This window comes from Emydura macquarii, unplaced genomic scaffold, assembly GCF_026122565.2.
Source record: "Emydura macquarii macquarii isolate MOO-44397 ecotype Brisbane River unplaced genomic scaffold, CSIRO-AGI_Emac_v2 contig_71, whole genome shotgun sequence".
Classification (NCBI taxonomy): domain Eukaryota; kingdom Metazoa; phylum Chordata; order Testudines; family Chelidae; genus Emydura; species Emydura macquarii.
Window position 1 is genome coordinate 12,760,488 of NW_027130208.1, and position 26,542 is coordinate 12,787,029.

A 26,542-nucleotide genomic window follows, 5' to 3' on the forward strand; every position below is an offset into this window, starting at 1 on the left:
AGATCAGCTTTAAATTCCACAGACCTCTCTGCAGAGTCTGCCTGGGAGAGTTCCTGAGTAAGTACAGTTGCTGGCTGGTCTTGTCCCATCCTCTCCCAACCATGCATACTTTGGGGTCTGTTCCACGCAGATACAGTACCATCCTCAGCAGTGTGGGGGTTTAGACAGCATTAATAGTTATATCTCCGCTTTAGGGAGACCCATTAGTCCAGTCCCAGGAGCAAACTGATCCCAGCTTACGCTAGAGCTGCACAAAAATGTGTGCAATGAAACCTGCAATTAAGGGAACTTCAGTTGTTTTCAAGTTTTATTATAATCCAAACATTGGGGCTGAATCGCCAAAAGTTTCCTAAATCTTTTTTTTACAAAATTGGGTTGATTTTTCAAGCAAACTTAGGCCAAGTTCTGAGTGAAACTGAGACAATTTATGGTTACGACCAGAGTCAGACAAAAGAATGTACTGGTATCAATTTTGGTGTGACTTCTAGTTTGTTAGGTCCACGTACCTGTGACAGACTGACAATATCCTGTGTTTTCCTGAATAAAACTTATGGAATTAAGTTTTGGAGTTCATTTTATTAGAAATGCAAATGTTTATGTTCTATTGTGAGATTGTATAGAACTGCTTTATCAGGAAGACAAGGTTAATTCTGTCTCTGTCTGGCTATTAGGAACTTCCAAAGTGTTTTTGGAACAATATGTATGAGGTGGATTACCAAGGAAGAACCTTGGGGTGAGGGGAATACAAGTTCTCCCCTTGGAAGCCAAATTTTGGAAGATACAATTGGAGGAGAGAGCTCCATTGTGTACTAATTACCTGCTTCTGAAAACCCCAGATTAAAGATCCCCTGGCCTGTAGAAAGAATGAACTGAGCATGTTGTGTGTGCACGTGTTCTGAGCTGAATCTGTGATGAACTGGTAACCACGAGGACACCTCTCAGGTGGGGATTGGAGGACTTACCCTGTCATCCATGTTAGGGTTGGGGTTAACGCTGAGAAGCTTATTAGCATGTGTGCAGGTTCTTTTATTGTTTTAATATGTTTTCTCTGCAATGCTTTTACCTTAACAATAAAGTAGGCTTGCATAGGAAGTCTGTGTGGTAATTTATATTTGTAGACTTTGCACCTGTTTTCTGTCTCTAAAAGGAATGCAAGCAGATGTCCTTGGGCAACCTGGCTGTGCTGGGAAATACACAGAGAAGGCAGGCAACTGTGCAGCCTGGGAATACTCCAGTCAGGAGGGAGAGGGATGTGGGTCTCCACCCAAGAGGGGCAACAGATGGGGACCTGGCAGCCTGAAAGTGAATGACCTTGCTAGGCCACTGAAGGGTGCAGTGGCCCTGAATTGTGACAGTACCTATCAGTCCTGTATATACCAGGCAGTACTTATCCATATCGTTTACTCCAATACCCATCTGCCTGCATGCTAAGCTGGCAGGGAAAAAAATCTGCTACCCATGAGAAATTTTTGAAATAGGTGTATGTATTTAGCTGTAATAAATACAATAACAGGGGACTTTCAGACTTGTAATATTTTCCATTCTGTCATAGATGGAGGCCACTGATGATTTTTCTCCCTGAGGGAACTTTAAGTTAAGAATGTGTCAAAATCCCCAATGGCATTTTGGGGTAATCGTTAATGTTTGTAGTTGCTATAGCAACTAGGATAGCAACCTGTTTGTAGGAGATAAGCTAGGTCAATTATTGAACAACTGTCAAATATTTAACCATTTTAGAGGTACTGAAAAGCAGAGATAGGGATGGGTCAAACTGATTATTGACTGGAATTCATGTAATACCATAGTTCTTATACAGTTTTAGTTCCCTGATGAAAACATAATTAATTTGTATATTCAAATTATTATAAGTGGGGAAAGGTTTAAATGCAGAAACACATTGTACAGAAAAGTGTGTGTGTATGCATGCACATATAATATGTGTGTATATATATATGCATATGTTATGGTATAGCATTGCTTTTATCACATATTACTATAAACTTATGATACACACATGAGTAGTCCCATCCATGTCAAAGAGACTACTTATGGGGTAAATTTAAGCATGCGCATAAGTGTTTGCAGGACTGGGGCCTATGATGTTTATTCAGATCTTTATTATAAATGACATTACATGGGGCTATAGCCCATAATTTTTATTACCTTAAAGTACATCCCAAACTTCCTAATTATGCAAGTTCTTTGTTTTGCCACTTGAAACCCTCAGGTATGAGAAAAGTCCTTAAAGAGGTATCAATTATTTTTAAAATATGCTGTCTACGTGCTACATTCCTTATTAGAATACTCATTGTATCAGTCACCAAAAATCTTCTGACGTTTTACTTATTGAGGGCCACATCAGACCCTTTACATAGAACTGGATTTTTTTAGGCTAAAAGTTGTAAATTTTCTCTACTGCTGTTGTGGGTTCATATTATTTGTTAGTTGCAAATATTCAGGTGGCCACTGAGTATCTGTGAAAATATTCACAAATCCTGAAAGATTTTATAAACTTTATTCTTCTGAAAATGTGTTATTTTAATTTGTCATCCTATTAGGCTGCAGAAACCCTGGCATGTGATTTAGTGAGCAGTCACACACCATGTTTAGTGCATAGCAAATAATCAAAGTGAAGAGTAAATGAATAAATCAATAGTTTTACATTAGGTTTCTCTAAATTATTAAGCAGATCACTTCCCTTCACTTCTCAACTCCTTTTTCTGTTTACACAGGGTCAGAGGTGCTCACGGTTCTTCACCACTCATAGAATCATAGAATATTAGAGTTGGAAGGGACCTCAGGCCACATAGTAAGTGATGCTCTGGTAGGTGTTAAAAACATTGCATCACACTTACTCTTCAAGAGAGGCACAATCAACCCCATTCTCCACTCGTCAGGAAGGTTAAGATTCTGTCACGGGTATTTTTAATAAAAGGCAGGGACAGGTCATGGGCAATAAACAAAAATTTATGGATGCCGCAACCTGTCCATGACTGTTACTAAAAATACCCTGGACGAGGGGGGAGGGGAACAGAGCTGCTGGGGCTTGCAACTGCTCCAGCCCTGCTCTTCCAGTGGGCTGGCTGGCCAATCAGTTTCTCCATGGTGGCCTGGGGCTGGCCAGCCAATCAGCTGCTCTGTGGCGGCCTAGGGCTGGCCGGCTGATCAGCTGCTCCATGGAGGCCCATGGCCGAAATCCCGGAGGTCACAGAAAGTCATAGAATCTGTGATCGCTGTGACCAAATCATATCCTTAGTCACCAGGTATCCTCGCTTGATCCCAGCAAACACATAATTAACTGTGAAACTACTTTACTCCAGTATCTCCGGCTGCCTTGATCATATCAACAGTTATTTCATCTTCACCAGGTGCTTTACTGCTCTTCATCTTATTCAGTGCTTCTTCTATCTCCTCTTAAGAGACCTTCTGGTATTTTCAAAAGCAGTGACATGTGAAGAGAAAGCTGTGAGAGCAAGCACCACTGACAATTAAATTATTAAGCAGATATTTTTATCAGTTAATACATTGATAGAGACTGGAAATCAGCCGATGAATAATCTGTGAAAAGAGAAATGGGCTAAGCTCACAACAGATATTATGCACAAGAAATAATTCAACCAGCTCTCCTGCCACAATACAGTTCACTGGGGAGAAGCAGAAAAACCCAGGACATCCTACAATTGCCCTTGCAGCGTTCCAGACAAACACTCCACTCAAGTGAGAAGGAGCTTGGGTGGCTGGAGATGGGGTAAGAACTGTGTCTTCCGAACCACACAGACTGGTAACTTCAAGCCCATGATGAAGCTTTGTCTTCTCTTCCCCTTCAGTTATATTGTTCCACCCAAAGCCAGTCTGCCCTTGCTCAAGCCAGTCTTCATGTAGAGAAGTACTAACTCATTTGCCTGACTGAGAGGGGAGTATTCTATGTAGAATCATTGCTCCCACTCTTTGCTGTCCCTTCTTCTCCCAGGCTGCCTGCCCTAGAGCAGCAGAGTCACATCTGTGCAGTGGAAAAGAGAAGGATTTCTGTAGGCTCCCTGAGTAGCACCAAATGCAGGGGAAATGTCACTGCTTTCCTCTCCCGATCCTTCTGTGGCTTCTCTGCTCGCTTCACTCCCCGTGTGTGTCTCTCTCTCTGAAGAGTATATTGGTTCTAGACCAGTAGCGTATCTTTTTTTTTTTTTTTTTTTAACTTGTAGATGCAACTGGTAGCCGTCTCTTTGAAAATTCAGTCATAAGAAAGTGAGAATGTGTCCTATTCAGTAAGGGCCAGATCCTGTTTGGTGCTGAGCTACCTCAATTTGTGCTGACCTTAAGGGAAGCTCAGCTTTTTGCAGCACTTCCTCTTTTATTTTAAAATTGAATGAACATCAACAATGAAGGCCAATTTAAAACAAAGAGAGAGAGACAAGGTGTTAGTGCTTCAAAATGAGGATTGAAGCAACCTAAGAATAGGTCACATTTGTCCACACACCAGATACATAGGTGTTTGTCTGGTTATAATAAGAAGTGAATATTGACAGCAGCTATATACGCATCTTTGGACATGAGCTTTGTGACACAATGTTGTGTGACTTGGTGCAGTGTTTGTTCAGAGTAATGTCTGGCAGTAAACAGATATATTCCAACACTCTTCAACTCCCCTCCCATCTCAGGGCCTCTGCACTTTTTATGTTACAAAATAGATTATGGTGTAAAGAAATAAAAGTGAAGAATAGCAACATTTGGGAGAGGGAATGGAATGGTAGATACCAGGGACAGCTGGGATGTATGTGATATGTCAGTTCTGTATTCTTGTTACCTCTGTTTGTTGCTGCTAAGGGAAATGCAGCAAAATACCGACTCCTGTTACTTTGTTAGGGAAGTCTCCATGGAAATTACTATGGAAATTCAAGCAAGGGTATTAAATATAATGTTAAGAGTCTGCTTGACTGCCTTCAACCCTCCAGAGTCAAGAAATTTTCAGATAAATCTGCCATGGCCCCTTTTGCTTGGTATCCTTGAGGCTTTGCCTTGATAGCTTACAGCACTGTATATGGTCTTCTTGTCACAAGCTGCTGTATCATTACCAATGTGAATGGCAGTAATATATTTTTATACGTTACCTATAGTTTAGCAATCATCATCAGTTATCAAGGCAAATGCAGTTCTGTTCTCTAGCCACAGTAGCAGGCACCTAATATCAAATATGATTCCTACGTATATGGTTACAATCACATGCTTGATCTATCACTGGTTCATGTGTGTGTAAAATAAACGTAATCTGTGATACAGAGTTCAGTACTTCGCAGGAGCAAAGGGAGCAGTTACTAGAATTGTTAGTCTGGAGTACTCAGAGTAACATGTGCTGATTTCCTTCTGGGGACATCAGCCGTGCAGTATTAAAGCTGGGTGTCTGCTGCTGGTCTTAGGAAGCCAATGGGAGTGGAGGGCACTGAGAACCTTGCACAGGATCAAGACTCAGGATCAGGCCTACAGTTTGCAGTGGAGGGGGACAGAAGAGGTGACTTCCTTCATAATCTCTGAAGACTTTAAAAAGGCCTCACTTTCCTCCTCCTCCAGCTCACTCTGTTTAAGAGCCCAGTTCCACAGCATCTTCATGCTTGGAGTTCTGCTAACAAAGTTCCTGCAGATTGAGGCTGGAATGTCTTATCCATGGGGAATGGCTATAGTGAAAGGTTGTGAGTGTTCATCTGTGTGCATGGTTGGGGTTAGAGGAGGGTTTTCTGCAGGAGAGTTCCCATTCTAGTCTCCTCGTGCCTCTTGTTCTCCAACTTATCTGTTTTTCCTCTCCCACTTCCTGAACCTGCCATTAGGTTTGACCTGGCAACGGGGAGTGAGAGTGACATCCCCCCTCCTTCTGGCCATGTGTTCCTGTATAGAGAAAGAGATCCAGAAAGAAGCAGGCAGGTGAGGCAGAAAAGGAACACAGACACAAGTGGGAGGCGCCCAGTTAGGGCACTTTCAGGAAGGTTGCAGAGAGCGCAAGGCTACGTGCACCTTTTAGTTTGTCGGTATACATTATGTTGCTCAGGGATGTGAATAAGCCATGCCCGAGTGATGTAAATTACACCAACCTAAGCACCAAGTGGACAGCGCTGTTCCAGCAGGAGAGCTTCTCACACCAATATAGCTACCTCTGCTTGTGGGGTCTGGAGTAATTAAGTCGACAGGAAACCTCCTGTCAGCTTAGAAGTCTAGGAGTGCTACAGTAATGCAGATGCATCGGTGTAGCTGCACCACTGTAAGCTCTGTAGTGTACCTGTAGCCTAAGAAAACTTGGCTCTTTTGTGGGGAAGACTGCTTCAACCCTCTCTACAGTGAGAAGAAGTTAGAGTACCTGTTGCAAGTGTAGAGGGGAGTACATATCTAAAGACAGCTGCATCCATCTTCACTTCTTAAAGGGGGATGCTTCAAAGGCAAAACCAAAAATGGTTAATTTGTTTTCAGTATTGTAAAATAATTTCTATTATTTATATGACGTACCATGTCTAACTGAGAGGCGGGCGGAGTGGTTTGCTAATCTGATTGGTGAAGAGGCTGTGTAGTCGTGACAGGTGTGGGAGACAATTATTCAGGTTGGAAGCCTTTTTTCTGTCTGTCATACCACAGTTTTAATCTAAGACATTTTAAGGAGAGAAAAATATATTAATTGACATTTTTCCCCTCAATTTGATCACATGCTCACTATTTCAGCAGCTTTGAGGCTTAGCCTGCTTTTCAAAGAGCAAAGATATTTCTGTGTACAATGAAAACAGCCAAAAGAATTCTCTCTTTCTGCAGAATTCAGCAGGGAGAGATTGTACATTTTGCAAACTAATGTAGCGAATGCCTTACAGTACCATCAGTGTCCAGATGCACTGTGGATGGGGCATTGGAAATGCATAGATAAGATACAGGGAGATAGAGCTTTTGGATGCTGCTATAATATGAATATTTCATAACAATCTCTGAGGCTACGTCTTCACTGATGGTGGCAAATTCACCGCCATCAGATCGACTTCTCTGGATCGACTGAGCAGTCAGTGAAGACCCGCTCAGCCGATCCAGAAATCAACATATTAAGATCACCTTCTCAAGTGGTGTAGCGCTGCGTTGGCAGGAATGCGGTTCCTGTCGGCACAGTGCAGTGAAGATAGTGCGCAGAACAGAAGCAGAGAAGTCGACGGGAGTTATGCAAGTTTTTTGCATAGCTTGTGTAACTCCAGTCAACTGCCGCTGAATCGCGGAGGTAAGTGAAGACAAGCCCTGAGTACATTCAATCAATAGCTTACATGACATTTCTAATGGGGTAAAAATCTTTGGGATAAAAAGTTTGTTTGGGGTGGGCTTTTTTGTTTTCTTTTGTGTTTTTAATTTTATTAATTTTAAGGTAAATTTATGTCGGGAGTTTTTGTTTGTTTCATAGAATCATAGAAGATTAGGATTGGAAGGAACCTCAGGAGGTCATCTAGTCCAACCTTCTGCTCAAAGCAGGACCAACCCCAACTAAATCATCCCAGCCGAGGCTTTGTGAAGCTGGGCCTTAAAAACCTCTAAGGATGGAGATTCCACCACCTTCCTAGGTGTTATACTAGCAATAATAATAAGGTAGATAGTTATTTTCTATTTAAAGTTTATAGCTAGAGCCATATACTGTCTGAAGATGAGAATAAATAAAGATACTTTGCACTTGAATCTTGACCCAAACCCTGTTGAAGTTAATGGAAGTCTTTCCATTGACTCCTGTGGTAACTGGATTAGGCTGTTCCATAGCACTCTTATTCCAGGGTTAAAAATACTTTTTAAAAGGTTCTGAAGGTACAAATATCCCCATTCTACCAACTAATCGCAGTTGAAATGATTTTCCCAAGATTATACAATGAATTTGTAGCAAATTCCTTATTGACTCCAAAGGCCACGTCTGTGTGGGTAAATAAGTGCACATTCGATTGTAGAATATGTCTCACAATATTGAAAATCTTGGAGAGTTTATAACCTCATTCTGATTATAAAAGAAAATATTTTAGTGTTTCCTCTATTTTTTAAAAGTAGTTATGACTCATAACATTCTTAAATGTGTACACAGAGCTATATTATGTCCTTGTTCCATACATGCGTCCTTAATGGGTCTTTCACACCAAGATCAGGTTAGAATATGGCCAACAGTAAATATGTATTTCATTTGAATTACATAAAAACGTAATGGCCTAGATTCAGTCCCATACTACACGCAGGTAACTGCTGCAGATGTAAATCATTGATGCATTCACATATCTGAGGGCAGAACTGCTATCCATCTGTCAGGATACTTATATTGTCTCCACCCAGACAGGGAGAAGAGGCATAGACTCTATGGGCTTGTCTAGAGAAACAGTTCATGTGCAGCATGTGTAAATCTACCCCATACTAGCGTGCCATGCATTAACTGTCTATATGGAGCCTGCTATTATTACACAGTAAAAGTTCCTTGTGCTTATTGACCTACTGCTATTTCAAAGCAGAGTAGACCAAAGAGTTCTAGGGGACTTTCAGTGAATGGAAGCAAGGTCCATAGTCAATTAGTGCATAGCACATCAGCACGTTGTAGATTCACACTCTAGTTCCCGCACACTAACTGTTCATCTAGACAAGCAGTATGCAACCCTGAGAGAGAGCTATATTATTACCTCTGATAATCTCTTAGGTATCTAAACACAGAAGTTATAATAACAATTTAGTAGAAATATATGGCCAAGAAAAATAGAAGGTAGACTCCAACAGTTGTATTCAACAGATCTGAGTTTAAAATAGAATCCTTTATAAGATATAGGTGTCAACTCAATCTTTTACATTACTTTCCCTTTGTGTGTTTGATTACATAAGATTTAATTTAAATTGTAACTGTGATCTTCTTTGCTCCTTTTAGGGATAAAAAAATTATCCACAATGATGCAGTACTGGCAATAAATATCATAGTAACACAATTGTAATCAGCCATGTTTGGGACTGTTACTATGGGAAGATAGAATTTTAAAGGGTTAATTTTATATGTATATGTATTTCTTTTAAGATCTATATACATTCTTCATGCATATGAGATTTTACAGCAAATGTAGCAAGGTCTGTGATCAAAAGGGAGTCACAATTTTTACCCACTTGTTGAAATATTGGCTGATAATATATAAATTAGAGGAGTTATTAATGATCTGATATATCTTTGTAACTTTCAGTAAAGCCTGTAAAATCTAACATTGCATATTACAGCACACTGTTCTTATTAAAATTTATAAACATTCCCCATTTCGTTGTTAATATTCATTTACAATTTCACTCTTCCATTTAGCTTTATGGTAAATGTAATCTTGATGTTTTAATAGCTTTTTCCATAATCACTACATAGACCTTTTAAATTTGCTCGGTGGCAGGCCTGTGTTTATGGAAAATGCATATTTTGTCTAAAAGCAATACCAAAAAAATGCTTAGTGCTACGAGACATGAAATGTGCATTTTGTATTTGCTAAGACAAAAAAAATAAAAGGTTTAAATTACACGGAAGCCTGAGAGAACATTATTTTGGCAAGTCATCTGATCTAATTAAAATAATAATTCAAAGCATAAGTCCTATTCAGCTTTCAGTAACATTTTGACAACTTTGTAAACGTTATTATTTGAGAATGTTTTTCAATTAACATTAACTTCTGTTAAGTCTGTATCTTTTCCTAAAATAGAAAATATGCTGCAGTGTTGTTCTGGGGATGTACTGGGGATTACACTCTGTTTCATAGATATTCTCATCAATGAATTAGAAATGTAATATAATGTGACTCTCATCAGCCAAATACAAATCTGCCAAGGCTTTGTGCCATGCCACATATCATGGGTCATGGTACATAACCAGGGGAGTAATGGAAATGTGAAAGGGGAAAGGTACATACAAAAATGGGGAGATGCTATTTTAACTGTTCAAGGTTTATATATTCAGTGATGTGCTCTAAGCAAAAGCCCCCATGCACTACATGACAGGAAAGTGCAATGCAAAGAATACATGTCTCCTAACTGCACTTTAGCTTGCACCATGGAAAGAACATCAGATGTTCACAGTAACATGCAAACTGTATAAAAGAACAATAAGGGGGTAAATTCTTTTTCAGCAGATTCAGCTCTGTGAGTGAATGAAGACTGAGCACACCTGCAGCAAAACTGTTCTCTCACAGATACAGATGTTCCTAAAGAAACTGCATGTCTACTTGTATTATAAAACCTCTGTGAGTTATATGAGATGATATTAGTGGCAAACTAAGCATGGATCGGAATGCAAGGTACTGTAGAGTAGCCAGACAGGAAGTATTGACACAGACGATAAATCAAATAGAAGGCACAGACATCTCAATCTGAGGCAGCAACTGGATGCTGCTAGCAGAAAGAATACATAAGGGACAGACAGAATAATGAGGTTGCTGATTCCTTTCTGTCCTCCATCATTGCCCATTACTATGCAAAGATGCGATTTTGCTCTGGGGCAGTAATATGTGCTATACATCGATGGAAGCTGCCTTATGTCAACCTAATAATGTATTCATCTACACTTCCACCGACCTAACTCGCCTGTAACATTGACTGAGGCCTGGTCTACACTGCCAGAGAAATTTGGTGGCAGTCGACAGGAGTTACGCAAGCTACGCAGAGTAGCTTGCATAACTCCCGTTGACTTAATAATTTCCCTTTAGCACACCATCTGCACTGCACTGCACTGCACCGATGGGAAATGCGTACCTGTTGACACAGCGCTACGCTTTTTGGGGAGGTGGTTTTATTAAATCTACTTCCAGATCGATTGAGCGGGTCTTCACTTCCGCTCAGTTGATCCAGATAGATCGATCAGACGGAGGCGAATTTGCTGCCATCAGTCAACAAACTCTTAATTATTCCACATCTGCAAGAGTATAGCACTTTATTTGATGTTGCTGAGTTGACAGAGAGGCAGGATAGATGCAGCATTGTGTAAGTCGACTGAATTGGCCTTCAGGAGGTGTCCCACAATGCTCCGCTGTGACCGTTCTGGCGATCGATTTCAACTCCACTGCACAGCAGGCAAGTATACGGGAAACAGCGTTTGGGGTGTTGAGTCGCCATGATCAGCTGGGCTGGTGAGCTCTCCACACTGATCAATCAGGAAATGTGAATTCAAAAGTTTCCAGAGCTTTAACAGAAGCTTTCTGGGGAGGCTGTCCTTATTTCTACCACCATGGTAGTACACTTTCCCACATCACTCCAGTATTAATGCTGCTGGCATCATTGCGATACACAGCATAGCAGCATAGGGACCGGGTCCGTACCCAGATGCGTGCAGCATCTGCTCCCTTGACGCCTCTGTTACCCTCAAGAGACTGATATCACATAGTGTCACCTAGGGGAGATGGTGGATGTCTTCATTACAAGTGCTTGTACCTCAAACAATAGAGCATGTGATTATTTCCGGGTCCCTCAACCATGGTTTCCCTAACATGCCAGTACTTTGGTTAGCAGGGATCAGCACTGACCTCAGAATCTGCAAGTCCAGGCGACTACTATGAGCAGCATTAAGGGAAGGGAGGCGTGCATTTCCTATGTTCTCTCATGGCCACAACCCCCTGTGTCTTAAATTAGGTTCTTAATGCTGGTCCCTGGTTTCAAAGCGACATCCATGTTGCTAAGGGGAGGGGGCATTTTCCATCTGCCCACCTGTGCTCCCGACACGGGTTTTCCACCAGTTGCAACACAAGTCCCATTGCCTATGCCGCTGAGCCATACTCACCATGGCTGGAAGCGCAAACCCGTTCATAGAATAGCTGGGGATTCTGATTGTGCTCTGGCTTGCATTTGAGTGTAGCCTTCCGCATTTGAAATTTCTGCAGCCACTGCTCGTCACCCATAGCTGCATAACGATGCGATCCCACCAGTCAGCGATTGTTTCCCGGGACCAGAAACGGCGCTCCACCGTGTTCAGCTGCTGCACAACTGCCGGCAGCAACCCGGCATCGTTTCGTTCTATGGCTTGCAGCAGAGCTGCTTGGCTGACATTGCAATGTTCCGCACGGTGGTCCTGGCTCAGCTCTGGAAATACAGCAGAATCAGGCGCAAAGTCTTTGTAACGCTCATAACAGTGCACAGCTGAATGGGGTCCATGCTTCTCAGGCTATGGCGTGCTCACGGCTAAGCCAGCCTTTCAAAAAGGTGCCAAAAAGTATGTGTTGTTTGTCATTGATATCAGGGTAGGGAGGGAGGAAACCGCATCATGGGAGGTCGAAGCCACATTCACATCCCCCCCCCCCGCAACAATATTTTGGTCCCCTGAGGCATTGCAAGCCCTTCCCAAAATCCCATGCAGCTAGTTGCACAATGGGAAAGCTACCCAGGGTACACTGCTCTGTGCATTGATGCAAGCGCTGCTAGTGAGGACGCAGTCCACCAACAGCATGAGTGTGGTGTGGACGTGCCCAACCAACTTAATTACTGTGGTGGCTGGATGTCGACTAAAATTAACTTTGTAGTGTAGACATACTGTGGCTGGTGCAGATTGCCTTTGTCTGCTTGTGTCTGTAGACTCTCTAGTGGCAACTTGTGTGCGAGCGTTCTTCAGCAAAAAGCGCTCTGATTGGCCAGTATGTTGTGCCTGAAGAAGAAGAGACAGTATCTAGGGCATGATTTTAATAAGTGAGTGTCTTAAATTAGATTCCAAAATCTTTGTTTAAGTAGCTTAAATAAATGGTCCATTTACAAAAGTGTTAAGTAAAGTCAATGGGAGCTACTGGGTGTTCCAGACTTTGGAAAATCAGGCCATTTATTTAGCCATCTCAGAACGCACTCAAAAGCCTAAAACTTTTTGTTTTTAATAGCTGCAATTGGCTAATGTGTTCTTTCTTGTTTGTTTCTTATAGAGCATGATATGGCTTTGTGATCAATGTACTTGATTCTGAAACGCAGGCATAGTCCAAGCTGATGTGGAGCTGAATTGTCAGGCTCAGGCAGAGGGCTTGTAGTGGGGGAGAATCTACGAAGGTGGTGAAGGAATTGAAGTCAAGGGTTTCTATCTTTTGATATTGCACCTGAGTAGAAGCCAAGAATGATCAATGCTGAACTAGGATAAAGGTTGATGACCCTTAGATGGATGTGTTTGAAATGCATATGCCACCTGTAGCAGGTAGTCTATCATATTCCACTCCTGATCACTAATCCATGATATAAAATTAAATACTAATGATGTTAAAATGTTCTCTGTTATCTCTGTGTGCCTGAGATTTCCCTAAAAGCTTATGGTATTTCCCATTTTTGGTGAAGTTTGATAGCTAACTAAATGAAGTACATTCTTAGGTACTAATGTGTGGTGTATTTCTCTGTCACGTGTGTTTATGACTTACATTTCTGCGACTATAGGTCTCTGCACTTCTTTTCCACCATTTATTTCAGCCAGAGTGAGACCAAGCTTCTGTCTGCAACCTAATGTGTTCCCCACCCTTCACTTCACCAGTCTTCACTTTGTGCTTGAATTTACCAAGGGATTCTTGTATCACCTTTGAATTCTAAGGGATATTATAAAGTTTTAACATGCTGTTCTGTATCTGTGTTATCTTTGCTTCATTGCTCCATTGCCTTAGAGTAGTTCCTAATATCTAGTGACCTTGTGCATAAAGAGGTCCATTTTTTGAAAAAAGGAAACCTGCTTTCCTTCTCTTGGTATGAAATAAGCTTATTGCTGTTGTAGTGAGTATCCCAAGCATGTACCAAAGCACTAATAGCAGAGGAAGCCACCAATTTTCTTTGGTCAGCAGCAAATATGTGTATATATAGGAAAAGTTCTTAACATGGACAGAGAAAAATTCCTGCTTTAACTTCCTGAATCCAGTGAATTTTAAAAGGTTGTTGAAGCCTGTGATCATGCCTTAAAAGACCATAAATAGCTGTTTTCCTCTGTCCGTTCTTGAAATCCCCACCAAAGTGTGAATTTACCAGAAGTCTTTTTGATTTTTGTTACACATCTTTCTTTCTTTTGGACATGCACGCAATTAAAGCACCCGCCCTCATGGAAAGTACATCTCCCTAGGAAAAGGAAGGTATATTATGTAAACAAATGGAGCTTCACAGATTTTCACCAGTTGCAAATCTGGCTCAAAATGTGTAGGTGCACCACATTTGAAAGCTCTAGTTTAATGTCTTTTAAAAAGACAAATAAAACATTGCTTGCAGTATAGTAAAACATTTAGCCAAAATTCCATGAGACGGGACCCAAGTTAGAAAACAGAACATAACGTTAAGTCCTCAAAGGATACCTGGTATAGTCTGTAACTGAGAAACCATGAACTACTCTGTGTACATCCTTTACACTGGAAGGCACCTTGTCATAACCCACATAAGAGTCACCAAAAGCTATCTCATACTGTATTTTAAGTGTCTGTTTATTCAGCTGTTACAAATGGCCTATGGGGCAGGAACTGTCTGTCACTTCGAGAGCAATTAGTATGTGAAACCTTCTCAAAAGAAATCCATCAGGTTTGAACAGCCATAAATATTGCACAGGGATCTCTAAGGAAGTCAAATTGAATATGGTACAGTATGTGTTTACACGTTGCTACACAAGGAAATGTACTTAAAGGCTTCTCCAGTGCGCTTTATTTCTGATCCTTTATTCTATCACTTGATTTAAACTCACTATAATTCTACAGTAATAAAAAGTTCACAGTTATTTTAGAACAAAAAACAAGAACTATTAATTGTATCACCCAGTTGTTTTAAATACTATAGAGCACTTGATAATGCTGTCTCGTGCCTTATTGCTACAGCAATTATTAGTTATATAGCGGTAGTACTGTGCAGTGTTACTTTGTTATAATCAGAATAAGGCAGAGATGTTAAATCATTAGATCTTTACTAAGGCCAAGATTTTCAAAAGTGGCTAGCGCTTTGGGGTGCTTCATTTTCTTGAGACAACTTAAAGGAACCTGATGTTCGGAAAATGCTGAGCATCCATCCTCTGAAAATTTGGACCCTTTAAATTGACTCAGGTTGGGCTCCCAAAAATTGAAGTACCCAAAATCATTAGTTGCTTTTTAAATTAATGTCTCCCCATTGCATACAACATCCACATAGCCTTCTTCACTCTTGCAATCTGCTTTCCTAGGTTTCTAAACTGACTGAATTGGAGTCACACAAATTGTGGAGAACGTTATTAATTAACTGTGCTATAGTCACTACATAACATTTCAGTCTGAGGGCAGGTCTACACTAATGCTCAGGGGTGTGAAAAAGACACCCCCTTGAGCGAGACAAGTTACAGCGACCTAAGCGCTGTCCACATCTCCCGCTGACATAGCTTCCACCTCTCATGGTCAGGAGTGCTCTCCCATCGGCATACAGCATCTTCACCAGACGTGCTATAGCGGCACAGCTGCATCGGTGCAGCTGAGCCAATGTAGCGCTTCTAGAGTGGATCTGCCCTTTGGCTTTTCCTTACTTTGCCAGGGGAGCAAGGTCTGTGGGGATCCACTCCAAGCTAAAAGCCGCTCTTTGCATTCTAAAGCAGAAATGTTTATTTGTCTATTGCTGGATGCTTCTGGGGGAAATAAGTTAATTGTTCACCGAGAGTAAATTAAAAAAAAAATTCTAAAATACTTGCAGAAAATAATAAGCCTGCTGAGAAGTGCTACCTTGTTTACTCTGAGTATCCTCTTGACATCAGCATGTGGTTACTTATAATTAGATGCATATGTGTAAATACAATGATTAGATATTCCCAGATAAACATAATCATCATATCTTCTAAGAAGTCTAGACATTTTATAATCCTGTCATTAAAAAATAAACAAACAAACAAAAAGAAAAACACAACAATCTGCATACCCCATCCTATGTGTGTAAACACTGGAACAGTAGGACAGAATGTATTTCCTAGAGTACATAACAGTAGTTGAGGTCAATTACAATTATGGCTCATTACAGTATTAAACTAGGAATATACTTTTTACTATAATTAATGTTCCCTTTACAAAGCTACGGTGGTCCTTCCTTACTGTAATTTCTCAAACATTTTCAGTGTTTGGGTATTAGTCTTAGACAAATATAACGGGGTTATATTGCATTAACCTATCTTATAACCTCTGCAATCACTTGCTGTATGTCTCTCACTTCTTTTTCTTTAGCAAATAACTTCCAAAGGCATCTTATAAATTAGAGTGTTATCTAATTAGTCACACTGAAAATTATAGCTACTTAATTTAGTGTATTAAAAATTCCAAAGTATAAAACCGTACAGTTCATGAGAACAGAGTAAGGCAAATCCTGACATCATTTACCTTGAAAGGAAAGAAGAAATAAAGCTAAGAGTATTCTTCATGACTCAGGAAGAATGAGATTGTCATGGGGTAGTCCCTTGTGAGTACTTTCAGGTCATTATCACAGACCACAACCTCTCCAGGTCTCCTTCACCACCACCTTTATTTATTGTATTTTTCCAGCAGGCCACAGCCTGTAGCGTTGTTTACATATATTTCCAGTTCACAGCCAGCTTCCCCACCTGCTTCTAGCAAAGGGAACAGTACTAGTAGCAGCAGTCAGTCCTGCCTACCTCTGCCTTCCTTCCGGCTCCCAACTCTTCCTGCTACTCTTCCTTCCTGTCTACTTATATGGGTCTAGCTTTTGGGGGCTACTTCTACCCCCCGTTGACTCTCTCTCCCGTCGGCTTAGAGCAGCTACCCTGCACTGGTGCAGCTGCACCACCGTGAGCTCTCTAGTATGGCCATAGCCTCAGTGTAAACAGATGGGGATTTGAGTGACAGGATGCTGAGTTATCTCCTGAGTCAGCAAATGCTATAGATCTCCTTTTGTTGACAATGGCATTACAATTGTTGTTCCACACTTAGTTTCTGTGTGATAAAGCTTCCTGACTTGTGAAACCATTAAGTCTGAATTCTCTGCAGTAAATTTAAATAAATGGATGTGCACCATGTGCACACACAAACATGGTCACCCACAATCGGGTGCAGGGTTTTGGAAGCGGAGATGTAGGGTTTGCTTCTAAAAGCTGGTCTATTGTCAACAAGTCCTTAAGGTGAACTACAAAGTAAGTTTCCCTGCTAAAGACAATGGTTCATGATAGTCCTTTATTTCATCTGCATAATGGTGGAAGGCCTGACCATGCCCAGTGATCTGTGCAGAAAGACATTTATGGAGCCATGACTTGGGAATTCGACATGAGCATACAAGTCAGCTGGCCCAATAGCTTTGCAAGATTGGGACCAAATGCTATGTCAGCAGCTGCATTGTTCCCTGCCATACTTTGTGTCCCAAGTTTTTAACATTTGTGGGAGAAAAACAGAGGCCTGGATTTAGGTCAGTATAGGAGGAAATTATGTCTAGTTTTTACCATTTTCTTTTCAAATGTGTTAATGTGTAAAATTGTTAAGACTACAGATGTGTTTTGTTGTAGGTACAGGATATCACAGTTATTAATTTGTAGCATTTTTTCAGATTACTTTTAGCTGATGCGGCAATATAGAAAATTGACGTTTTTTTGGTGACGTTTAAAAACTTAACATTTGCATATAAATCAAAGAATTCCCTCAAAAGTCAGCATTGCAATTGTAAAAGTCCACAAAACAAGACAAGCATTATCGTCGCCCAGAATGACAGGTTTTCTTACTATTTTTTCCCAAATTAATGAATAGTCTAGAAAAAGAAGTGAGATAGAGAGTCACTTATAGAATAGAGGGTTCTCAGCATCTGAATTTCTGCTTGTCTGCAGAGCCCTCCTAGTTTATGCAAGGCTGCTCTTGAGTCATCTTTGCCATAAATAGCTCCAGTGCCTGCCTCTGCTACAGCTCATCACTTTTCTAAGCCAGGTGAAATTGGCATGATTCTTGACAGTTCCAGAATAGCATTCATGAAATTAGTGAGATTCTCATTAATTTCATGTTGTTCTGGTTTGGAAAAGTTGAGATGCAACAGAGGCATTAGAGCTATGAGCTATCTGTCTGAAGACTTAGAAAAACAAGCACTGCAACAGCACACATCTGGAAGATTATATTCAGAATCGTACAAGCAAGAAATGTTCATCTCATCATGAGTTAGTGTCCCCTTGCTCTAACTACAGGAGACAGGGAGAAATTCATTTTCAGAGTTTCAGTTCTGCCCTGGAATGGAACCATATTTTAAATTTTAAAAAAAGCATTATGTTAATAAAACTACTACTACCTTATACTTCCAGAACTGACTTATGCATGGATCTTCAATGAATATCCATCATTTGTGCACCAGGATAATCGGCGCTTCGTTTCTCAAGAGACTGGGAATTTGTACATAGCAAAGGTGGAAACATCTGATGTGGGCAACTACACATGTGTGGTGACAAACACTGTAACAAATAACAAAGTGCTGGGCCCCCCGACTCCTCTGATCCTGAGGAATGACGGTAAGATTTCTGGTTTGGTGTTTTTTGAAGCAATCATTACACAAATATTAAGAAACAGCCTAAACAATTTTTATTCAGAGTAAAGATAAATGAATAGTCTCAACTTTCTAAAGACCTACTGAGGATCTGAAGAATGCATAGACTCAGTTTGTGGTTCTAAGTCATAGAAATCAGTATTTTTTTAAAGCTGTTGTTGTGAATGATACTCTGTTACTGGAAGATGCCACAGTAGCAGGAGATGGTTATAAAATAAAATAAAAACTTGGAGACACTTGACCCAGGGACAGGGAAAAAACATATTTTAGTGTATATGCTGGAGTTTTGCTCATTTCATACAGCCCAAAAATGATCACACAAACACTTTGCTCTTTTGGAAGCTATTAGCTTAGGCAATATTTCCCAATAGAATGAATGCTATTTTTAGTAGTCAGAGGAGTGGTACAAGAAGGGGAAAGTAAGGAAAGATTTCTAATTTTATATGGCAAATTGATCTGTATCACATTAATTTTTAATAGAGCCATAAATCATATTTTCATGATTGCTTGCAGTGTTTAAATGGACAAGTTAGGCCTTAGGAAGTCAATGGAGTAATGAATAGCAGAATTTGGCCTAGCATACCCAATGCATGAAAGAAAAAGATGAAAGCTAAAAACTGTCAAGTCTTCCATTACCATCTACAGTGTGTGAAGAATAAAAATAGCCTGAATGTTATTTAAAATCTTCAGTAACAATATTCTACACAAATCATACCACGGTCTGCTTCCACTTACTTCAGTGAAAGTAAGATTGGGCCCAGTATCTGTGGCTGTTCTTGAAATGGAGCATGATGTGATGATGCTCACTATTGGTACTCACTGAGAAGTGCATCGCCAAGGGATTTACCTTAACGAATTGTTCCTCTGCACTCACACTATCATATTTACGAGGTCCAATTGCCTTCCTGAAGTAATTCCCACAAATGCATTCCAACTCCTTTGAAGTGTTCTCTAGTTTTATTATGGACTTGACATTTTAATTGAACTGTTGAGGTGCTCTAGAAAACGTTGAGTTAAACAGGAAAGGTGCTATAATGTCTATTTAGCAAAATACGGCCAGGTTTCCCCATGCTCAAAAGATAGTACCCTTAATATCTGCTAAACTTGTAGTTTGAAACTAAGCTTGTCACTAACATTGTGTGCAACATTTATCTAAAATCATTTCCAACTTATTCTCTAATACAACAGTTAGTGATGCAATAAAATCTGGACTTAATATACTATGATGCATTAAAAGAAAGAACACCGCATATTTCAGAAATGTAAAGAGCAAAAATGAATGAAATGGAAACCACAGAATAGCCACGTATTTAAACTGGCAAATATGTCTTGTTTGTCTTTTGGATTTATGTCGACATGTCCAGTACATCTTAACATATGATATATTATTCTCATTAGACCGTTTTATCATTAAATTAGCAGACTAAGAAGCCAATTCATTAACAATTAATGTCCCAATTACATATAATTTCAATTAGAATTACATGGGAAAATTTCACAGTGTATCTCTCCCACTTTACTTAGATGAATAACAGTTTAGTGTATTTTATCTACTGTACAATACATATTATTAAACATGCAACCATATAGCAGAATTCCTGAATAGGAAAACTTCCTCCTCCCCCTAGAAAAGGGAGTATTCTTATTTTTTATTTTGAAAAATAAGCTAGACTAGGGATGAAATGCTCTCTACTGAAGATGAGATCCTTTCCACAACTTTAGCTCCCTTATGCTGGGTTGAAGGGCTTTAGCAACATAAAGGGGGCCCCAAAAGCCCCAGTTCTGCCTATGGAGGATTTCCTGGGCACAGGTGCTGTGGAAGACATCCATAAGACCGTCTTCAGAGGATCCCCTTGAAAGCCCTGGTGTAGGGAGTGTGTCAGGAGCTGAGGTTGGGAGAGTTTGTCCAGGGTGGGGCCGCAGCACACATCACAATAGAGGCTCCAGATACCACGGCAATCTATAGTGCATCCTGGGACAATAGTGCAGCCCCTCACAGCTGTCTAACTTATGCCAGAGGCCTCACCAACTCCTGGAGCTAAGCCACCTTAGCTCCTTCTACCCCAGGGCTAACAGTTCTGTGCAGTGGTTCCCATTCTCCCCGATTTTGGATCCAACTCCCAGTTACCTTGTCCAGCTATTCCCAGCCTCCCTCTCTCCCCCTAGATCCTAGTCCAATCACGGTGTTTCTCCCCAAGCCAACTAGCTGCCAGTCCTGCCTATTTCTATCACCAGCTCCCAATCCCAGTTTCCTTGCCTAATTAGCCCAGCCCCTCTCCCCTCCCTCCTGTCACCAGTTCCCAGGCCCAGTCTCCTTACCCAGCCAGGCACAGTCACCGATTCCCTCCCACTGTCAATCCCAGTGTCACCAAATTCCTTGTCCCTTGGGCTTTTTCCTTCACCTCTGGTCCAGCTTTTGTCCCCTCTGTATTTGAATCAGATGTTGTCTTCCTCCACACTGCTAGGGTACCAGCAGAGGTTCACTGAGAGTGCAGGACAGACAGCCTTCCTGCTCTCAGTTCCAATCCCCAACCTCACCCCAGGCCAGAACAGCTGAGAGCAGCAATTACAGGATAGGTCCGACTTCGTCCCTGCAGCTGTGTGCTGGATGGAGTGTGCTCAGGCGCTCCATAGGGATGGCTCATACACAGTGAGAGGTTCGAACCTGCTCAATGCAGATGGAATCTTCAGAGATTTTAGCTGCTAAAATCTAAGTCTTCATGGAACATGTGTGAACTCTGATTTTTCAAAGGCTTTCAAGTTGGCCAAATTTCGGCAGATTTTCATGGGGTCAGCAAACAGCATATCCTTGATACAAAGGCCATGCCCCTGCAAATTTCAAGTTTTTGCCTGGTGGCACTAGAGCTGTTCAAATGGAAGGTCACCAGAATTCTTTTAATGTCAAAAAATAATGTATTTTTCTCTGGCCTTACTTTTGGAAACAGCCAACCCATTTTGGCTGATATTTTCAACAAAAACAACAATATCATCCTGAGGCAGACACCCAGAATAGAAAATTTCAGTCCAAACAGTTGAAGTTTGGCCAAGTTTTAAACAACTGAAAACAGGGTCTTATCATGGAAACTGTCAGGCAGCCTTAATAATGGATAGCACTACCAGCCCCACCCATCATATAATTTCCAAAGGCTGAAAAGTATAGGGTCTAATAATTCATACCTAAATGCCTAGGAAACGGACATTCACTCATGAGTTCCCTGATTCTGTTTTGTTGTTGTTGTTTTGGCAGTAAGTGTTGTGTGTTAGTATTGTTAACAAAAACATACTTTGTTCAGATGATTGATTGTACGTGGCAGCTGCTTTTTATACAATGTAGAGACAATGCTCATTTGAAGCAAATGGATTGAAGGACGGTGATGTAACCTGTTGTTTTATCAGAACAGATAATATATAGGTCAAGGAGAAAAAATGGATTTGATGTAAACCTTAGCGCACATGCACTTGTCCTGGGCATTTTTAGATATAAAGCAATCCCACTATGAAAATGCAAAGCAAATAGACTCTCATGCCTTTTCTTGCTCTCACTAAACTTGCACCATGAAGAACTTTTTATATAGCAATGACACACATGCAATACAGCAAACAAGAAAGAGGACCACCAGAACTACTCCCATGCATTTGATTTACTCATGAGAACTGACTCTCTAAGAATCTATGTTGCCCAAATTCTGAATCAGTGCATATTGGTAGCAGTCATTTTTCTTCATCAGGTGCTGTTCCCCAGCCCCAAAGAACAGCAGAACTGTCTCCATTCTTGAACATCAGTCCTGCATCCAATTCTCCCCTTTTGCATTGTGGTCCCCCAGAGAGAGAGAAACAGTTAAGATTTAAACTGCGATCATCAATTAGTTTATAATCACTACCAGTGAAATTATATGTACTGGTTTTAAGACTGTACAGTCAGTAGAAATGTGGCAATTTATCATAAGTATAATGGCTTTTTTATGTGCACACATTTTTAAACACAATTTCACAAAAATCCTGCCATGATACATTATTTAATAAGGCAATAAAAGATCAAGAAATTACCAGTACAACGTATAATCTCTGAGCATCTAAATCTTTGAAGTTAATAGGAGCCCTGATTAGCCCCCGCTCCTTTTAAAACTTTTTCTAGTGGCCGTCTGTTCCGCATTACATTTTCCAAAAGGTGGTGATCCTACTTTATCATCTCTTCTCTTATTTTACAAGATACCTGCAAAAGAAATGAATATTCAAAAGCAAAAAAAAGTAATGGAACCATGAAGGAATTTAATCTTAAACAGATGGAGGGGAACTGTGATACAGATTTTCCTCTGACAGTAAATGGGAAGAGAGCCCACAGTACTCAGCTGTTAGAGACAGGCCCTGTTTTAAATGAGCAGATTAATTGGGCAAGTAATGATGTATAGAACAGCTCTGTGATAACACAGGAACACTTGAGAATGTATTACAAAAACTCAGCCTCACTTTGCATCTATTATATGTTCACAGGGGTGATGGGTGAATATGAGCCAAAAATAGAAGTGCAGTTTCCAGAAACCGTTCCATCTGCAAAAGGAGCAACTGTGAAACTGGAATGCTTTGCCCTAGGAAAGTAAGTTTTGATTTGTTATTATTACTCTAGCTTGCACAGTATAAAAGTACTTTATATTAGAGTATGCTTGTTTTAATCACTTGCGTTTTTTGTGGCATAGCTATTTGCTGATTTCCGTTACATGCAAGAGATTTGTCTTGGTTAACCTGCCACCAAAAACGTGATTGATAAGAAGAAGAAAAGACACAATTTATTTTGTAAAGTTGCATCTCGGTATATTCTATCTCTAAGGTTCTTTTGGCACCTGAGAGGCTCTGAAAAGTGTCACTTATTGCAATTAACATACATTTTCAACACATATATGGGGCAGATGGGAAAGTGGAGTTGTTGGTGCTTATTCACTGTATTTACTAAAATGGAAATAGAAAACGGTCAGTTTCTAGTACAGAGGTTTTCAAACTGGGGGGTGCGCCCACCTTAGGGGAGTGCGGAGGAACATTCAGGGGGGCATGCAGCAACACCAGGCGGCTGGGGTGCCGCCTCCACCCCATGACTCACCTCTTTTTGTCTGCGTTGGAGGGGGCGGTGCAACCAAAATTTGTAACTCAAAGGTGGGGCTCAGCTCCAAGAGTTTGAGAGCGGCTGTTCTAGCACATGGACTCCTGCTCACCAGGCCAATGGAGACGATGTGAATGATGGGCTGTGCCCTGCTAGCTGATAGATCGATTAAAAATAAATGATGCAATTGGTGACCAAACTGCTCCGGTTCCTGGGCAGAGTATTCACCCTGTGGAGAGAGAGGGAGCATCATATCTGAAACAGAGGGAGCTGATCAGAGAAATGGTTATCTTAATCAGATCAATATTATACCCATATGGTGCCCAAACTTGCTCTCTCTGAATTTCCGAGGGAGTTACGCTTAGGCCCAGGGAGACATAAAGAGAAAAGAATAACATTGTTCACTTTCCAAGAAAAGTATCTAGAACACAAAGTTGAGTTGTTGGTGATTAAATCAAAGAATTAAAATTAAGCCTGTGAAGTACTTGTTGAAATATTTTAAAGCAGGTAACCAGCTCTCACTTAGCACCACGCATAATATCTTGGGATGCATGGATGTGTGTGTGTGTGTAATCACCTTGTAGTGACTGGGCCACAGAGAGAACAAAGGACCTATTATCGTAATCAGTTATTGAACATACTCTTCACCTCAAGTGGTATAGATGTTTTTGGAGCCTATGAATTAAGGTTCTAGTCCTGATTTCCAAATCAGAAGGGAAGGTGGGGAAGTGACTTATGTAGGGATTGGGTCTGTTGCCTGCCTCTTGGATTCAGTGCACACTGTACTTGGTGTTTGAAGAAAAATTAAAGCTTTTAGGGATCCAAATCTCCTGGTTCTACTTTTTAAAATATGAATTAATAACCCAGTAACAGGCTGCAGATTTTACTATGAGGCTCTTTTGCTTTTTTCTTATCATCAGCCCAGTTCCTACTATTGTTTGGAGAAGAGCAGATGGTAAAGAACTATCCAGGAAAGCCAGGAGATACAAGTCAAGCGGAGTTCTTGAAATCCCAAACTTTCAGCAGGAAGATGCCGGTCAATACGAGTGTGTGGCTGAAAACGTGAGAGGAAAGAATGTGGCACGGGGACAGCTTACATTTTATGGTAAGCAGCATGTCAACTTTCCTGTTTGTTATTGCAGAACATGCCATTTGCAGTAAGCATTTTGTTAGGATGTCATTGGGGTTTTTTTTTTTTAATGTTTTTAAAATTCTTTTATTTTGCCAATAGTAGTGCTCAAAGAGTGTAATTTGAAATAAAATACATTTTTTCTGAGTAGGGCATATTGATTGTGACTAAGAAGTGGGGGGGAAATGAAAACATGAATTGTGGAAAGGAGGCTGGCATGGTAACACATAGAAAGCAATTGTAAAGCAATTTATTTGTCTTTCCCTACAAATAGCTGCAAATCTAATACTCCTATAAGGCATTCTGGTTGTTATGATTTGTGATTTATTTTGAGAGCTGTACGCTGCCCTTCATTAGAGTTTTCATTTCCAGCTAGCTTTAATAATGGGTAATTGCTCTCAGCTAGTTAAGGGTTGTTTTTGGAAGAGGTTTTGGTGGTAAGACTACACAGACTGAAAACGGTTGGAGATTAACCAGATCAGTGCCTGACCAATCCTTCCCACTCAAAAGACTGTCTGTATCTGCTCTTGTTAGAAACAAATCACAGGTATTGATCCAAGCACAATATAAATGTAAAATTTCAAGTGCATGGGCCTTCCATTAAGCTTGTATTGGTGCCTCTAATCCTAATAGAAGTGTCTGCAGATACATGATCATCTGTTGGAAACTCAGCCCCCTATTTCAAATTGCATCAGCCTTTAGGAAATGAACTGAGCTTACAGTTGCAAAGTTTGAGCTGGTCTAAGTTGCATTAGATTTATTCATTTTGGGGGCAATGGGGAACCATGTTGTGTTTTTTAAAAGTAAGAAAGTCCTGGCTAACAACGTTCATGGTTTTGAGTTTATTTTCATTTCATTTGGGTTATTTTTTCAGAATCTGGAGAGTACACAATTGTGTTCACGCATGCGCGTACACATACACACACCGTTGTCCTTGCTTTACACTCCCCACAATCTTCAAAAGTATATAGTTCATAAGTTCATATTACATAGTTCATAAGTTCATGATACATAGACACAAATTCATAGTACATAAGTTCATAGTTACCACTCTATTTCCAGACACAGCTTCTTCTGGAGCATGTTGATGTCCTCCATTGAGGAAGCAGTTGTTCAAAAGTGATCCAATATTCTCTCTCCTGGACTGGTGCTGAGTACAGTTATTCATTAGAGTGCCGAGCTCTGTCAGCCAGGAAGGCTGGATTAAATTCAAGACCAAATCTGTGTTTCCCCACCAAGACCATACAACATGACTCCATCGCACTGCTGGCCCAACCTATGTTAAATTATAATAAGTAAGCATAATGAATTTGGTGACCTCAGTAATTCCCAGTGGATAAGTGTCCACACCATAAAAGCCACAACCACAATTGCTGTCAATTGTCATGCTTGTCAGCAGTCTCGGAAGAGAAGCTAAGGATTTTACATGGTGATGGAGACTGAGCTACCCTGTTATCCCTAAAACTTGTTCCTCCAGGTCCCGGTTGAAGCACATTACAGTGCCAGGTTGGAAAGGTTATTCTACTACTGCCTGTGCTCCTACCTCTTCTCTGGGTAAATAGAGGAATCGGGTCTCTAGAAATGTCAGTCTGTTACCAGTGACCAGTGCTAATTCCATTCTATTTATTTGAAAGATATTAAATTAAAATATTATCTTTTTTTATCCTCGGTAGTATCATTTTGAGGCTGATGAGTTCATAATCTATCCAGTTTTCAAGGATAACTTTTTTTTGGCAGCCATTTAATGTTGAAAATATAAACCGTTTTCAAAATTTAGGCCCTGAAATTGGACTCTGAGTTTCACAGGAAGACTAAAAATTACACCGTGAAAGCATCTTTGTGTAAATACTTCACATGAGTAGCTAAAACTGAATGAAAGCATATTC

The 26,542-nt window shown here is 40.5% G+C and overlaps 1 protein-coding gene across 1 annotated transcript in view; it reads left to right on the forward strand.

Annotated features, from left to right (window-relative positions):
- Positions 1 to 26,542, forward strand: part of CNTN4 (contactin 4) — a 353,853-nt gene that overhangs the window by 174,526 nt on the left and 152,785 nt on the right. The window contains exons 6-8 of the mRNA XM_067542713.1: positions 18,197 to 18,400; positions 22,927 to 23,029; positions 24,448 to 24,632. Of these exons, the coding sequence (XP_067398814.1) occupies positions 18,197 to 18,400; positions 22,927 to 23,029; positions 24,448 to 24,632 (492 nt within the window). The remainder of the gene's footprint in view (positions 1 to 18,196; positions 18,401 to 22,926; positions 23,030 to 24,447; positions 24,633 to 26,542) is intronic.